Below are 18,072 nucleotides of genomic sequence, written 5' to 3'. Positions count from 1 at the left end.
CTTTGGGACACAGGTATTCCTTCAGGCTCCTTGGAGATGAAGGTTCTGTCATACCTTCAGGGGCTTGCTGGAAGGTAAGGGGCTTGCCTTGCATGTGGCTGACTGTGCATCACATACAGTCCCCCAAGCATCAGTGAGTATGTCCACCCTCCCCTGCAACAAGAAAGGCTTAGATGGCTCAACGACTCACTTCAAAAGGAACAAGAACAACCCGTGCTGGTATGGATGTAAGGAGAAAGGGACTCTCATTCACTGCTGGCGGGAATGCCGACTGGTCCAGTCTTTTTGGAAAACAATATAGACATTCTTCATAAAACTAGAAAATAGCTTCTATATCACCCAGTTATATTGGTCCCGGGAATATACACTGGTGGCCCCAAAACACACAGCAGAAACATCATCTGCATTCCTATGTTCATTGCAGCACTATTCACAATAGACAGAGTCTGAAACCAACCGAAGTGCCCAAGAACAGGAGACTGGACAAAGAAACTAGGGTACATCTACACAGTAGAATACTATGCCATCATTAGGAAAGATGAAATCATGAAATTTGCTCATAAATGGATGGACATGGAGAGTATCATACTGAGTGAAATGAGTCAGGAGGGGACAGATATAAATTGATAGTGCTCATTTGCAGGATATTAAAAAAAAAACATAGGATGAGAATAATACCCAAAGACAGTAGAAACAAGGGCCAGGAAGACTGGTCCATGGTTGTAAGCTTGCCACAGATTTGGGGAAGTGTAGTTAGGACAGAAATGGGACCATTTTGACAATGATAATTGGAAGTGATCAGGACAGAACTGGGTGCTGAAAAAAGGTAAGTGATATGCATGATAACCTTTCAGTAACAGTATGCAGGCTGGGGGAGGAGTGGGAGGGAAACTGGTAACACTGGCGGTGGGAAATGTACTCTAGTGAAGGGACTGGTGTTGAACGTTATATAACTGAAATCAAATCATAGACACCTTTATAGTTGTATATCTCATGGTGATTCAATAAGAAGAAAAGAAATATTTTGAAGCAATTAAAAAAAACACCAGAACCAAAAAAAGACTCACCTACTTCAGGTTTCTGCCCTTTCTACCCCCTACCCCCCCCCATAAATAGAACCAGTAACCATTCGTTTTCCAGGAGCCCCAGTCTAAGACCTGATGACTTTGTTAGTGACACAATAACATTTTAGCTAAATACAATTTTTTTTAACCAAATGAGAAATTCAGCCCATTTAAAATCTGCTTCCCACACCAGAGAGCTGAGAACAACAAAACTTGCAAAAATATGAGTCACTATTAGATAATTCCTGGTTATTCAATATTTTAATTATGAAAGACCATCACTAAACCATAATACCCTACAAAGGGCTACATCCTTTGGTTTTGTCATTCCACATCTGGAAATGTATCCTACAGATATATTTTGCGTTGGTACATGTGTCTCACTGCAGAGTTGATTGGAACAGGAAAAGGTTGGAAACAACCCAAATACCACTGGAACTGAAGAAATAAATTAAAGCACATTTGTGAATGAAAAAGAATGAGGAGACTCTACATACTGGCATGCAAATGTCCCAGGGTAGATCATTAAGAGGAAAAGAGAAGGGCAGAGCACACGCAGGACAGACTAGCCTTTGCAGACAGACAGGGGTAGTGAGAATGCATGTTCCTGTTGGCCTATGCATTCACAAGGAAATGCTGGACGGGCACACAGAAGCCCAGACGCTGGGCAGTGAACAGGATCTGAACATGAAAGCAAGAGTGGGAAGGAGTCTTTCACTAATCTTTCACTAGTCCTTCACTAGTATAATGAGATTACACTTTGGGGTTTGGAAACATGAAAACACATTTTTCCAAAAGGAAAAAAATATCAAAATTTTAAAGAAGCCTTTTATTAAGGCCCTGAGAGTAAATCCTCGGGTCTTGCTCCCTTCAGCTGCGTCCCGGCACCTCCAGGCTGGTTGTGGCCGGTTTCCTGCTCCACCGCGCACCTGCGCAGGAGGCTCCGGTCCCAATGGGATGTGAGGACAGGGTTCTGCTTCTCACCAAGGAGAACCAGCGCCACAAAGGTTCAGGGACTTGTATCCACTGTGCACTGAACCCCGAGCCCCAGCGGCGAGGGCCCGAGGCTGCCCAGTGCAGAGTACTCAGCGTTAGTACCGAGGCATCAGCTGTTCCCGGCTCACGGGGGAGGAGTGGTGGTAGCGATCCCGCCCGGCGAAATCTGCGTTCTCCTGGGTGAGCTGCAGCATCTCCATGTCGACCCTCGCTAGTGACGGCGCCAGGACTATCTGCTCCGGGGAGGGTCGCAAGCTCCTTGGTGAGAGAAACACAAAGTGTGGTCAGAGGAAGGATCCTCTGGGCTAGAGAAAGGATTTGCCAAAAACAGGTTCTGTTTATTATCGCATTTTTATTTTATTCTTATTTAGGCAGCATGGGCTGGAGCGATTGCACAGCGGGTAGGGCATTTGCCTTGCACGTGGCTGACCCAACCCAGGTTCGATTCCTCCGTCCTTCTCAGAGATCCCGGCAAGCTACTGATAGTATCCTGCTCACACAGCAGACCCTGGCAAGCTACCCGTGGCGTATTCGATATGCCAAAAACAGTAACAAGTCTCACAATGGAGGAATTTCTGGTCCCTGCTCGAGCAAATCGATGATCAACGGGAGGACAGTGATAGTGACAGTGATTTATAGAGTTGTTGACAACAGTCTCACACATACAATGTTCCAACTCTAATTCCATCACCAGCGTCCCTGCCTCCATCAATGACCCTGGACTGCCTCCCACCCACAGCCTGTCTCCTTAGAGGCATATTTTTAAGTTTAACTATTGTAGTTTGGGTCCCCTGCATACAGCATGTTGGCTCCAGTGTTTAGATATACATGGACACCTCACCTCTCTGCCCTAGACACGCCAAGCCCCGAAGCCTGGCCCTGTGCTCCTCCAGATCACCTAGTCTTGCCCCTTCCCTCTCCTTCATCCCTCCAGTCACTCATCTGTGTGCTGCTTCTGTCCTTTGGCCTTCCCTAGAATGCCATGCGGCAAGGCTCAGACAGATGTGCCTTCCTCTGACTGTAGCTTTCACTTAGCAGTATGCATTTAAGGTTCTTCATGCCTTTAATGGCTTGATTGTTCATTTCATAGCTAGAGCACAGGGGGATTTAGGGCAGTGAAACTATGATATTGAAATGGCAGCCACACACCACTGTGCATTTGTCAGAACCCAAATGTACAACACCCAAGCACTGGACTTGGCCAGCCAGGCTGGCAGTGCTAGGCCCTGAGACTGTGGTGTTCCTCTGGCCTGCGATGCTGGGAGTCACATGGTCTCAGGAGTTGGGGGAATTTCAGAGGAAAAGGTCTTCTTAAGGTCAGCTGCCCTTCGCAGTTCTCAGAATTGTACATATGATGGAGGAAGTAATAGCCAGATCCCTTTGCCCAAACACACCTATACTAATCTTTGGCTTTACAGAGTAGCACTGTAGCACTGTCGTCCCTATTGCCCATTGATTTGCTCAAGCAGGCACCAGTAACATCTCCACTGTGAGACTTGTTACTGTTTTTGGCATATCAAATACGCCAAGGGTAGCTTGCCAGGCTCTGCTGCACACAGGGTGGGGCTCTCGAGAGAGATGGAGGACTCAAACCTGGGTCGGCCGCATCAGCCGTGTGTAAGGCAAATGCCCTACCCGCTGTGCTACCGCTCTAGCCCAAAGAGTAACTGGGACAATAATTGTGAAGGGAAAAAAAAAAAAAGAAGTCCTTAAAGCAACGAATTAGAAACAAAACAAAACACAAGCTACAAATTTCTGCTTTGATATGAATCACCATTCCTTGGACTTTTCACTCCTAAATAAACACTCCCAAGCTGTGCTGGGCTGCAGCTTAGCTGGGGCCTTCCCCATCTGCTCTACAAGCCTGCTGAGCTGTGAATGGCATGAACTGAGCTCTGCTCCAGCCAAAATAATCTTCTCGTGCACCCTTACATATAATTCTACAACCTCTGCAGAGAAGAAATTCCAAGAACTCAGTACACACATAAGGGACAGTCACTTCCTGTGGCCACCATCAGGTCAGGGAGATGGAGCCAAGGACCAAGGGCATGCTCTGCATGTGGGAGCCCCAGCACCCACACTGTCCCTGAGCACCCCCAGGAGGCATGCCCAAACCAAAATAAATTAATAACAGTGGAAATGCCAAGAAAAAAATCTGCTCAGTCACATAAAGCCATATATTCCAAACCACTTACTACTTGTAGATCCAAAATCTGTAGGCAGTGGTGTTTTTGTTTTGTTTTGTTTGTTTTTGGTTGACTGGTTTCTGGTTTGGGGGCCACACCCAGTGTGCTCAGAGATTACAACTGACTCAGTACTTAGGGGTCACTCCTGGCCAGGTTCAGGAGACCTTATGAGGTGCTGGAGATCGGGCAAGTATCCACTATACTACCTCCAGTCCTGTAGGCAGGCTCCTTCATAACCTACTTTTTACACTACACTTTCTTTCAAGACAAAGTGGGGATTTTTGTTTTGCTTTTGTTTTCTTTTGATTTGGGGGATTTTTGCTTTCTCTCTGGGTCACACACAGTTGTGCTCAGGGATCAGTCCTGGCAGGGCTCAGGGGACCTTGCTCTCAACTACTTCTCAACCAATGTAGTTGAGAGCAAGGTGAGTCCATTAGCTCTGTTCTATCTCCAGTCCAAGACCAGACAGATCAGTGAGACCAGGGGGTGTGTGCTGGGGCCAGTCACCAGCCCTTCCCTCAGCCTGGAAGAGAGGCAGAGGGGACCCACTCCACCACCCCTGTCACCCCTGTTGTTTCCATAACTCTGCTTGCTCCCTCTTTTTATGCCCCCATTCCCCAGTACTTGGTTTCATCTTTGAGGCCTTCAAAAATAGACAGGTTGGGCTTGTGAAGTGTTATCTGCAGGGTTCTTGAGAGGGAGGCGCACAGAGCTGGTGCCTCTCATGCATCGCAGTCTCTCACAGTAAAGGGCTCTGGAGTAACATGGTCAGGTGGGCTGTGTACCAGCACAATGTCCTTAATGCCCTAAGCTGGGGTCAGGGATGCAGCTCAGTCATCAAGCACATGATTCATGGTACGAAGCCCAGGGTTTCATCTCTAGCACCCAACAGACAAACAAAACCAAACCCTTGGAACTAGATGCATACAATGGACTGAACATTACTTGGAGGGGCCCCGGGAGCCCCCCCCCCGCCCCTGACCACTGGATACCCAACCTTATGAAAACTGGTTAAGTTGGGAGCTGGAGAGATGGTTCAGGGGTTCAGGAATTTGCCTTGCATGCAGCTGACCCCAATTTGATTCCTAGCATCACCCCCACCCAAAATGTCTAAGATGGTAAACTGGATCTTACATAATGAATCTTCATGGAGGGGTGAGGGGAATGAGAAAAACAGGCTCTGGATTCACATCTGGGACAGCAGGAAAGGGCATCACGGCCCACGGGCCACATCAGGCATGGGCATGAAGAGTGACCCACACATCCACTTTGCAAAGCAAAGCAAAGCAAAGCAACAGAATGAAACCAAGCCCGAATCTTCCCAAATCACAGCACTGGCTCCTGATGGGAGGCAAGGGAGGGAAAGTGTTTCCAAGCTCTTCAAAGAGGAGGACGGAGAAGGAAAGCTGCCGGGTTCTCATGAAAGAACCTTCTTGGTGGGCTCAGGAGGTCTGCTCCTCCCCTCCCCTGAGCATCTGACCCAGAGGCCCCCCCTGACACCCCCGTCTCCCTCTGTGCTAGTGCTCTGCCTTTCCACCAACATCATCAGACCAGACCCCCCTGAGCCGACGGGGAAGAACAGAAGTCCCTGGGCCCACACGCTGTTGGTGAGAGGAGCAACCCCGGCCAATTGCCCCACAGTCCCCTGTTAACTAAAGCCCATGGCTGACTCTGATGATCTGGGCGGAGGATGAAAACCAGAGACTTCTGATGAGGTGAGACTGAGGGACAGAAGACAGTGAGGAGCTGAGGCTAACTTCCTCATGGGGCTCACTGTGAGCTTCCCACACCACATTCCACCCAGGCATGGCTTGGAGAGGGGACCCCCAGCACCTCCCACGCCCGGGCCCACTCAGTAACTCCAAACTGGCACAAACCTGCAGGAGGGAGTCAGAAGTGATCTCATCCATCTGAAAAAGCTGAAGTTGGAGGCTGATCCTGCAGGGAACATGTGAATATCAATGAAAACATGCATCCAGAATGCCAGTTTTTAATAGAGTGAATATACAGACCCTTTCACACACACACACACACACACACACACACACACACACACACACAGAAAGAGAGGGGGGGGGAGGGAGGGCGGGAGGGCAGGAGAATATGGGTTAAATAGGCTTATTAGATAGAATAGGGGCAGGGCCAAGAGAGCTAAACAGGTAGAACTCGCATTTACATCCTCCACCAATCACAGCTAACCTACCCCAATACTTGAAGTAACTGATGCAGAAATGGACCTGAAGCCCAGTGCACAGAAGCATTCACAGCAGGGACTAAAGAGGAGCACCCAGATGGGTTATAGGCAGAGAGGATCCTCCCCGCTCTCTAAGGACAGTCCATACCGTGAGGGGAAACGAGCTGCAATGAGGAGGAGACATGTAAGGACTTTACTTGGGGAGCAAACCCAGTACCTCTCCCACCACTATGATCCTAGCAACATGGAACCAGGAGACAATGAACACGGAACCAGGAGACAACAGCAGTGGTCTCTGCTGCTGGCCCACAGATTGGTCCTGATTTATAGTTGAAAACCAGTGGTCTGCCAGAGTAGTTTTAAGTGTGGGCTTGTGGACTGGTATGTAGACAGGTCCCCGTTTGTAGTTGTAGAAGGTTGACAAATGCTCAACTCTAGGGTATGTACAAGGTCAGAGTGGAAGGGGGGGATGGTGCCTGGGGCAAGGGATGAGGATGGGCTGAGGGAAACATCCAGCAGTGCCTAGGTGTGAGGCCTGGCTCTGTGCTCAGGAGTAATCTCTGCTGGTGCTCTGGGATTGTGTATTATGCTAAGGATTAGACCAGGAAATCTGTTATAGGCACAGCAGCGCCTTAATTCTTGCACATCCCTCTGGCCTGAGGGGCACCATCTTGCCAACCTCATGTAACCTTGCAGATGACAGTGCTAGCACAAGCCATGTTAGCTTTGACTGGCCATAATTACAGATCCTGGGGGCTGGAGCAATAGCACAGCGGGTAGGGCATTTGCCTTGCACGCGACTGACCCAGGTTCGATTCCCAGCATCCCATATGGTCCCCTGAGCACCTCCAGAGGTAATTCCTGAGTGCAGAGCCAGGAGTGACACCTATGCATCGCCCGGTGTGACCCAAAAAGAAAAAAAAAAAAAAAAAAACAGATCCTGAAGGCCAATCTCTGAGAACTCCAGAAAAAGTCTAGCAAATAGCTAAGCCACCTAAGGGCAGGAACAACTATCTCAAGTGCTTAGTTCCGCAGACAAAGGGGTCTCAGTGCTGCAAGCAAGCCACACCCTACAGACACCCCACTGCCTGCAAGTGGTCCTGGCAGCTCAGAGAAGCCAAACTCTGCTCTCTCAGAGTCACCAGCTGGGACCAACGATCTTGTCTGTCTGTTCTTAAGCCTGCCCAGCAGGGATTTCGCAGGCCAAGCCCAGGTTTGTGTGACCACAATACCTCAATGGCTATAGGTACTGGTGACCTTGAATCCCTGGTCACTGCCCAGCTCCACTTGAACTTAGTAGCTCAGGAGTTAGAAGTAGGTCAGGCAGTTGAGCCTGTGAATCCCCTGACTGTCCCCAGACACACTGTGTACTCCCACTAACTGCTCAGACCTGCTGGAACAGACTCCAGCCCTCCCCAGGCCATGTGGAACAACGGACAAGAAGGGGAGGTCAAAGGACTCACTGGACTGATGAATCCAAAAACTAGTACAACAGAGCTGTACAAATGACCTGAAGACTTTAAAGCAATAGTGTTAATGAGTCTCTCAAAAATGAGATAATGGAAAAGAATGTCACCTAAGAAGTATGGGAGCAAGTTTGAGAAGAGTTCAAACAGAAAGCATAGGGCTAAAGAATATATTGCCTGTACTTAAAAATGCAAGAGAGGGACCCAAGCCATAGTACAGTGGGTAAGGCATTTGATTTACACATGGCTGACCTGGGTTCTATCGCTGGCATCCCATATAGTCCCCTGAGCATAGCCAGGAATAATTCCTGAGTACAGAGCCCCTAAGGACTGTCAGGTGTGACTCAAAAGCAAGCAAGCAGGAAAGAAAGAAAAAGAAAGAAAGAAAGAAAGAAAGAAAGAAAGAAAGAAAGAAAGAAAGAAAGAAAGAAAGAAAGAAAGAAAGAAAGAAAGAAAGGAAGGAAGGAAGGAAGGAAGGAAGGAAGGAAGGAAGGAAGGAAGAAAGAAAGAAAGAAAGAAAGAAAGAAAGAAAGAAAGAAAGAAAGAAAGAAAGAAAGAAAGAAAGAAAGAAAGAAAGAAAGAAAGAAAGAAAGAAAGAAGGAAAGAAAAGAAAGAAATGGTGACCTAGATACAAAGACGAACCATAGAATGGCAAAGGTTATTCACCCAATGCCCATCTGATAAGGTGTTAATGTCAAGGATATATAAGGCTCTGGTAGAACTTTTCAAGAAAAAAATCCAACCCTATCAAAAATTGGAGTGAAGAAATGAACAAAAACTTCCTCAAAGAAGAAATTAGGGAGCCAAAGCTATTGTACAGTGGGGAGGGCATTTGCCTTGCATATGGCCAACCTGGGTTGGATCCCCAGCATCCTATATGGTCTCGTGAACACTGCCAAGAATAATTTCTGAGTGCAGAGCCAGGAATTTTGCTGAACATTTCTGGGTGTGACCGAAAAAAGCAAAAAAGAAAAAAGAAAGAAAGAAAAGAAGAAGAAGAAATTAAAATGTCCAAAGGCACATGAAAAAATGATTGACATTACTAATCATCAGAGAGATGCAAATCACAACAACAATGAGATATTGTCTCGCATCACAGAGATGTCAGACATCCAAAAGAACAAGAACAACCAGTGCTGGGGTTGTTCTGCAGGGATGTGAGGAGAAAGGCACTCTGCTTCACTGTTGGAGGGAATGCCAAGTCAACTGGTTCAGCCTTTTTGGAAAACAATATGGACATTCTTTAGAATGCCCATATTGTTTCAGAAAACTAAAGTTTCAGAAAACTAAAAATTGAGGTCCCATTTGACTATTTGACTCAGCAATGCAACTTCTGGGAATATACCCTGGAGTTCCAAAAACACACAGCAGAAACACCATCTGCACTTCTATGTTCATTGCAGCAGTATTCACAATAGCCAGAATCTGGAAACAACCCAAGTACCCAAAAACAGATAAGTGGATAAGGAAACTATGGCATATCTACACAATAGGATACTATGCCCACATTAGGAAAATGAAGTCATTAAATTTGCTTATAAATGGTTGTATCATGCTGAGTGAAGTGAGTCAGAAGGAGAGGATGTAGAATACCTGCATCCATTTGTGGGATATAAAAAATTAGTATAAGACTAATATCCAAGGAGGGAAAACAGGGGTCAGGAGGACTGGTCAGTTGTTGGAAACTTACGACAAGTGTGTGGGGGTGTGGAGGGCAGTTAGGATAGAGAAGGGACCAGTATGATAATAATAGTTGGAAATGATCATTCTGGACAAGAACTGAGTTTTGAAAGTTGGTAGAGAGATATACATGATAACCTTTCAGTATCTGTATTGCAAAGCATAATGCCCAGAAAGAGAGGGGAAAGAGAGAGAGAGAGAGAGAGAGGAATGGTTGGTGAAGGGATGAGTTGGAACACTATATGACTGAAATCCAATCATGAACAACTTTGTAACTATCTCACAGTGATTCAATTTATAAAAATTAAAATTAAAAAAATTTAAAAATAGTGAAGATAACATAAGAGCTATGTGGGACAGAATCAGGAGAAACCAGTGCACCTAGGGTTCCTGAAGAAGAAAGAAGGGAAAAAATTTTAATTTGAAGAAATAGCTGAGAACTTCCTGCAAGTCAAAAAAAGAATGAGATAACTAGAACCAGACAGCTCAAAGAATTGCAAATGAAATAAGTGGAATGGATGTACACTAAGATGTTAAAATGGAAAAAGTCAAATATATAGAGAGAGTCCTAAAAAGCAATGAGAGAAAAGCAGACACACAGAAGGAATCCTCATTTAGACTCTCAGCAGATTCTCACAGGAAACTGGACAGGTCAGACAGAGCGGGTGACACCGTGGCATGCTGCGTGCGGAGAGCTGAATGAGAAAGGATGCTGGCCAAGAACACTCTACCAGGTTACCTCAGACTGAAAGGAAAAGAAAGAGCTTTCAGACAAATAACAGTTCCCGGGATTCAGTGTCATTAAGTCAGGTCCCCAAGAAACACTTAAGAAACTTCTACAAAATGAAATAGGAACGACACATGGAAGTAGCAAGATACCTAAAAAATTAAATGTTGGCAAGAAGGGGCATAATAATGGAGCTCTGTTTTTAAGTTCAGTAATTATTTACTGTTAACTTCTTTCTGTTCAGTTTAGGGAATTTGAAATTTCATACATTGCATTATTCTGTTCTAAAATTTTTATTGGATCATTTAAAAAGAAATCAAATTTCTCTATTGACAACATCTTAGTTCTCCAGGTTATTGATTTTATTTTGGGCAAGTTTTAATAGCTTGTAGTTTTCAAGAAATATGCTGGTTTTATCCAAGTTTAAAAAATTTATCTTTGCTATTGGTCCTTATGATCCTCCTAATATTTGGAAGCATCTACAGTAAGTGCTTCAATTTTTTTATACTGATATTTATCTCATTTCTCTTTTTACCTTTTTCAGTTTTGAAGGCTGTAAGTTTTCACCAACTTAAAAAAAAATTTCCTGGGTTCACTGATTTTTATCTTTCTCTTTTTAATTTTCTTGATTTCTACTGTTAAATTTTCTTTTTTCTGTTAAAAAGGCAGTTATGGAATTCTTCCTTTTTAGACTATTGAGGTGGAAACAGATTAATAATTTGAGAATATTTAATTTATTTTTAAAAGGAGTATAATAAATTCTTTAATTGAATGAAAATTAAATGCATTTTCTTTTCCTAATTCTCCTAGGAAAACTTTTTTCTCCTTTACCCATAGAATGGAAGTACACTGTTTAATTTATAGGCATTTAAAATTTTTGTGATAATTTTCTTTTGTTGATTTGCAGTTTAATCTATTATGGTCAGAGAATACACTTTATATTGAATTCTTTTAAAAATAACAGTAAAGGGGCTGGAGAGATAGTACAGGAGTGAGACACTTGCATGCTGTGGACTTCAGTTCACTCCCCAGAACTGCGTACGGTCCCCTGAGCACTGCCAGGAACATATGGTACCCTGAGCACTGTTGGATGTGGCCAAAAAACAAACAAACAAAATAATAACAGTAAACAAAAGCAAATAAAATGAACATATTAACTAAATCAAATATTCTTTGAAGATAGGAAATGCCTTGTTTTCACCCTGTAATGCTCTCAGTATCGCTCCCACAGGGTCTTACACAAAGAGAGTCTTCCAGGGTGGTCCGTGAGTCAAATAGCTTAACATGCAGAAATTTTGCAAGGCAAATGCCCTACCCACTATACTATAACTCCAGCCCCTAAAGTCACTCATAACAACTAATAATTTTGAACATTTTTCATGTGCTGTCCATATATGTCATTGAAACATGTATTTAAAACTTTTGCCCATTTTTTATTATTCAGTTTTGATAATTTCCATGTACTATAGATAAAAGTTGCTAAATATGTGATTTTTTTCACAGTATACAATTTGTATTTGCATTCCTTAATGTTCAAAGTTCAGAGTTCTTTCATGAGGTGGTGGATAGCTAGCAGAGCTCAGAGACTGCTCCGGTCAGTGCCCAGTGGACCATGCTGTGCCAGGGACAGCCCCCTGGCCCCTGCATCCCAAGCATGTGCTCCAGCCTGCTGAGCTATTGAGGTCAGAGCTCCTAATTATGAGAAAGTCTGCTTTATCCATTTCCCTCTCCTTTTTTATCTTGTATCAGAAAAATATTTGCCACTGATAGTTACAAAGCTTTTGGAGTCAGAGAGAAAATCGGAAGGGTTGGAGTGTGTGATCTGCACATAGGAGTCGGGGTTTGACCCCCAGCATGGCACAGCCCCAGGGCACCAAGGCGTGATGCCAAGTCAACAAAAACAAATAAAAGGTTATTCCATGTTTTCATCCAGAGGTTTTATATTTTAGTTAGAGGGCTCGTTTTAAGTTTTATTTTTGTTTAGGGCCACCCCCCAATGATGCTCAGGGGTTACTTCGTGCTCTGCAATCAGGAATTACTCCTGGCTGAGTTCAGGAGATCATATGGGATGCCAGATCCAACCTGGGTCTGCTTTGTGCAAGGCAAGTGCTCTGCCAGCTGTATTATCACTCTGCCCCCATTTTAAGTTATTTTTATACTATACATTAAAGTTTATCATTGCATATTCATTTCCAATTAACTTGCACCATTTACTGAAAAGATTATTTTCTCATTTGAATTTCCTTTGTACTGCTTGTGAAAATCAATTAAATTGTGTTACTATAATTACTCCAGCTTTGTTTAGATTTGTATTTTTTCATTCTTGTTTTGCTTTGTTTCAGCTATACCATCTGTGCACAGGTGCAATCCCTGGCTCTGTGCTTAGGGGTCACTCTTTGTGGTGCTCAGAGGACCATATGCTGCACTGGGGGTCAAACCAGGGTCAGTTAAGGGCAAGGTAAGTGCACTGCTTCCGGTACTATCTCTCCAGTCTCTTTTCCATTTTTCATTGTTTTAATTTATTTGTGCATACATTTAAAGTAGGTTTCTTATAAGCAGCATATAATTATATCATGTTTTTAAATTCAATAGGACCATCTCTGCCATATAATTGAAAGTATATAGACTTTATATTTAGTGTGAATATTGATATATGCAGGTTTCTATAAACTGCTATGCTATTGGGTTTTGGGTTTTTCTTAGGCCCAGATGTCTCTCTCTTTTTTTTTCTTCTTTTCTATTTCTTTCTTTTTACATTTTAAAATTCAATTCAATCTTTTTACTGGGTTATTAGCAATAACTGTTGAATTTTTATGATTACTTTAGGAGGTGTACAGTATTTTAACTTGTCACAGACCATTTTTAAGTGATCTTATAGTCCTTTAAATATACATACATATAGCATGAGAAACACCCAGCAGTATATTTTCATTTCTTCTTTCTTGGTTATTGTGCTACTGTCAGCTATCTTACTTCTACATGCCTTTAACCTCACAATAAGCTGTTGCTATTTTTCATCTTTATTATTTACGGTTTTTTATTTTTTTTCTCCTAAACTATATGCTATTTGAATGTGGAACTCACTTCTGCTTGTTGTTGGCATTTACCAAGTGTTCGAAGCCTGTATTTCCAATGAGAGTTAAAAGAGAATGAGGCTGATGGTAAAACAGCCCTACTGCTTACCAAGGTGAAGTCCAGGACTAGTTTGGCCAATGTAGAAATACAAGATCAAAGCAACACCCATGTTAATCAAGGCATAGACCCACTGGATCACAAACATGATGATAAGGGACCCAACAGCCTGTGGGAACAGGGAAGGGACATGTCACCTCATGGTTTTCTATAAGCATATAAACAAGTCACAAACCCAGGACTTTAGCAAACAACTGTTCCTCTCACCAACCCATCATCACTTCTGGATAATTTAAATTCACTTACAATTCAAAAGATCCTCACATAAGCAGACATTTGAGAAGATACTCTCATGGAAAGATGTCTACTCAGAACATCAAATATATATTCTACCTTTGATCTCTGTCCCACACTTCCTTAAAAGAAACAAATTAGGATGATATTATGCTTCTTTGTTGTAATTAGTAATTTTATGACCTGAAAATTATCAAAAATAATTATCTTAAAAGTAAACCAGAAGTTTTAAAATAAATGGTTTAGTATCATATGCAGTCTCACCAATATTCTAACACAGCAAACAACTAAATCACATTGCTCCTGATTAAGCCTTCCATCTCCCCCCACCTCCATCCCAATATCACAGGTCTGAAACAATGTTTTGAGCTAATCGTGATCAAGATGAAGTTACTCACTCCCAACAGGGAGACCCAGGGGTTGCACACGCGGGCGTAGAGAGAAATCGGTCTCCTCTGGGCATCATGCTCCTGGAGCCTGGACTTCGGGAAAAAATCTAAAAAATTAAATAAGTCAAATATTTGGATATGACTTTATTAGCAAACTTCCTTCTCATTTTATCTGTGAGCTCTTCTTCAAGTCTGTAACTCAGCCTGCAGAACTGAGTTATTTTCAGTACTTGTTCTGGGGGGAGAAAGAAAGGATTTCTTTCTAGGGGGAAAGGAAGGGAGAAGCAGAGTGGAGAGGAAACTTCCTCTAACGCTCACTGAGTATAGTCCAGTCCTGTCATCAAAGGGGCCAGGAGTTCACATTTCCCTTCCTTTCAGATGAAAGCAGGGTAGAGTGGGAAAATTAAAAAAAAAATTCTGGGTTCCCAGTTGTGGTTAGCAGGATTGCTGCTTACTTACCTTAGTTCCACCAATAAATTCTACTGATTCTAAAATCAAAATGCATTCTGAATATGACCATTCCTTATCACCTCCATTATTTCTTTCCTATTCCAAGCCACTTTCATCTGACTTACAGCCATGAGCCCCCATGGTCAAGATGACATCTAGTGTCATGTCCCAGGATCTCTGGAAGTCACATGTGGCTGTGGAGAAGCTCTCATGCATGTAACGTGAACAAGTGTTGAGTGCCAGTCCTACACCACAGTCCTGAAGAAAGTGGGTGTACTTAATTAACTGGGGCAACTCGGAGGGGTGGCAGGTGAGTTCCCCTCCCCGCCCCAACAGAGCCCCAACAGCCGAAAACTTCTAGAACTCAATTGCCGCCATGCTCACAGCTGCTCTCCACAGGCTCAGATGAGCCTCACCCATGAGGGAATCTGCAAAAAAAACCTGTATGCAGGACTTGTGACTGAAATCTCCAAGCTTGCTCGGAGCGGGAATGGGCCTCCTCCTCGCATCTCCCCAGTTTACCAGGAGCTTGGCAGTCACACCCACAAACTGTCCCTGGCCCCATATAATCTCATCAATGGCCATGACCAAGAGACTCAGAATAAAGCTCCCAGAAGAGAGCAACATAGAACAACACACCACAGAGATGCCTCCAGAACCCACACCAGGCTGCCTTAACTGGGGCAACCCAAGAGCAACGCACAATTGATGGGGTTTAACAAACATGTTAGTAATCTCTTATACAAGGGCATAATGGCTCCAGGAAGAAATACAACAATCTTCACACACTTTCCTCTAAGGAAACTTTATTGAACCATTTTTAGCAGGTTATTTATAACAAGCAATACAAAACTAACTGTTCAGTTCTGCTTTGGGGGACACAGTTTGGGATTTGGGGTGGAAATGTTTGAAATATGGTGGTGGGAAGGTGCAATCATGGTGGGATTGGTGTTCAAATATTAAATGCAATGAAGTATTGTGAACAACTTTGGAATCACTTGTATCACTTGTCATCCTGTTGATCTTTGATTTGCTCGAGTGGGCGCCAGTAACGTCTCCATTTGTCCCTGTCGCGTGCTAGTGCAGCCCAGTGTTTTCTCCAAGCACAGGAAGAGCCTCAAATCGTTCATTCAGGGATTTGACAAAGAAATCTGACCATCTAGTTGGTGGGCAGCCACGAGGTCTTCTGACGTCCCATGGAATTCAGTCGGTAACAGCTCTAGTCCAGTGGTCGTCTCTGAATCGCATTACATGACTGGCCCATCTGATTTTTGATGCCTTGGCAAACGAGACAGCATCCCTATTCTTGACTGTCGACGGAGGTCAGAACTCCAGATTCCTTCTCTCACTTGAGTGAGACGTGATACTCCTAGCATTTGGATTCCTTTTTGGGATACTCTAATAGCGTTCTCATCTGGTTTGCGTAGGACCCAGGTCTCTGAGGCATATGTTAGTGCAGGAAGAACAGTGGAATTGAAAAGATGTGCCTGGAGTCGGAGTTTCTTCGTTCTCTTAACCACTTCTTTGACTATCTTGAAGGCATTCCACGCTGCTTTCTTCCTCCTGTGCAGTTCTGGCACCAAGTCATTTCTCATGTTGATTTCTTGACCCAGGTACACATAGCTGCTGCATTTGGAGATGTTCGTTCCATTGAGAGCAAATGGAGCTTCAGGGACCAGTTCGTTTCTCATGAACATCTTCTTGTTGAGATTCAGCTGCAATCCGACCTTTCCACACGTGGTCGAAGTCGGCCAGCATTTGTGCCGCTTGGCTAATGTTTGGTGTTACGAGAACGATGTCATCAGCAAAGCAGAGGTGGTATAATTGCCGACCGTCTATCTTCACTCCCATTCCTTCCCATTCCAGTCATCACATGATGTTCTTGAGGGCGGCACTGAAGAGTTTCGGTGAAATGGTATCACCCTGCTGCATCCCTCTTTACATCAATAATCAGTTCCTTGTAGAATGGTGAGATCCTGGTGGTGAATTCACAATACAGCTCGCTGAGGAGTTTGATATACTGAGTTTGAACACCCTGTTTGGACAGGGCTTCGATGACCGCCTCAGTCTCAACAGAATTGAAGGCCTTCTTTAAGTCGATGAACGTTAGACAGAGCGGCATCTTGAACTCTCGCGAAACTTCAATGAGTTTGGTCACTGTGTGGATATGGTCTATCATGCTGAATTTCCTTCGGAACCCGTCTTGCTTGCATGGTTGTCCTTCAATTGTGGAAATTTAGTGCATTCCAAGTTCTAGGTACTAGGAGATATGCTGAACAGATAGAAGGTCTCTGATGTCATTGATGTTGCATTCTAGTAAAGACAAACTTGACTAATGTAGTGTCAGTAAGCGATAAGTACTCTGAAAAATTATAAAGTAGACTAACAGGATAGAGACTCAGTGGGGAGGAGAGTATTCTATTCTATTCAGGATGACACGAGTGAACAACTTGTAGATGACAGAAACTTTAACTTAGTTAAAGTTTAACTTTAAAAAAAAATAAATTTTTAAAAAAAGAAAGTGGGTGTACTGCATTCTGCTAAAAGCTGAGCATGGTAACTCAGCCCTGACTTTGCACATGGAAAGCTCTTGGGGGGTTGGTGGTGTGGGAATTGCAGCAGGCCAGGTCTCTGAAAAAAACGCACAGAGGAGCACCACCCACTGATTTGAAACACCCTTCCTGGGTGTTGTACAACTGAGAAACAAATTTCTATCATGTTTCAGTGCAATATCTCTGGTTATCTGTTGCAGCAGTTTTAGCCTTCGCCTACCCTAACTTAGAGACACGATGTCTCCAAACAGGCCTTGGCTCCCCGTGCCTCCACATAGCCAAGGAGTCAGTGACCTTAAAACCTGAATCTGATCAAGCACAGACCCAGCTAGAACCTTCTGTGGCCTTCTATTACAAGTGCCATGGGCTGCAGGGCTGCCGGCACCACTAACCTCTCCTTCCTCCCTGTGGATATAGCTCCCCCTCTTCAAAGCCCACAGTTCTGCAGTCTCTGTTCTTCAGTTCTACTTGGGATTTGCCAATCCACTTCCTGCCGAACCCTATACATCGGCCTTATTCTCTGCCCTCATGCCTTCTCCCGCATCTCTGTGTAGTTCATATTTTATACAATTTGTTTACCCATTAAAATGTCCCCATAAATATCTTTCCTGTCCAACCTATCTGAAGGTATATACTCTCCTCCCCACTGAGTCTCTATCCTGTTAGTCTACTTTATAATTTTTCAGAGTACTTATCGCTTACTGACACGACATTAGTCAAGTTTGTCTTTACTAGAATGCAACATCAATGACATCAGAGACCTTCTATCTATTCAGCATATCTCCTAGTACCTAGAACTTGGAATGCACTAAATTTCCACATAAGTGATAGAGCAATTAAATGGATCATTTTAGCCCTTATGGAAGTTTTCATCCTCTCAACATTTTTCTGCCTTCATCATGTGCTTGCAACTATTATTATCTTTCTTACAGCTTAAAATAT

General features: G+C 43.7%; 1 protein-coding gene across 1 annotated transcript in view; it reads right to left on the bottom strand.

The window, feature by feature from the left end:
* Positions 1-1,975: 1,975 nt before the first annotated feature.
* The window catches only part of SLC12A8 (solute carrier family 12 member 8), a 151,236-nt gene continuing 135,139 nt past the window's right edge, over positions 1,976-18,072 (bottom strand). Inside the window, exons 11-14 of the mRNA XM_055124500.1 lie at positions 14,138-14,235; positions 13,497-13,614; positions 6,124-6,184; positions 1,976-2,318 (exon numbers count right to left, since the gene is read on the bottom strand). Of these exons, the coding sequence (XP_054980475.1) occupies positions 2,156-2,318; positions 6,124-6,184; positions 13,497-13,614; positions 14,138-14,235 (440 nt within the window). The 3' untranslated portion in view covers positions 1,976-2,155. The remainder of the gene's footprint in view (positions 2,319-6,123; positions 6,185-13,496; positions 13,615-14,137; positions 14,236-18,072) is intronic.

The sequence above is a fragment of the Sorex araneus genome, chromosome 2 (assembly GCF_027595985.1).
Source record: "Sorex araneus isolate mSorAra2 chromosome 2, mSorAra2.pri, whole genome shotgun sequence".
Lineage (NCBI taxonomy): Eukaryota > Metazoa > Chordata > Mammalia > Eulipotyphla > Soricidae > Sorex > Sorex araneus.
The sequence above is the reverse complement of the archived record's forward strand: the minus strand, read 5'-3'. Positions and strand labels throughout refer to the sequence as shown.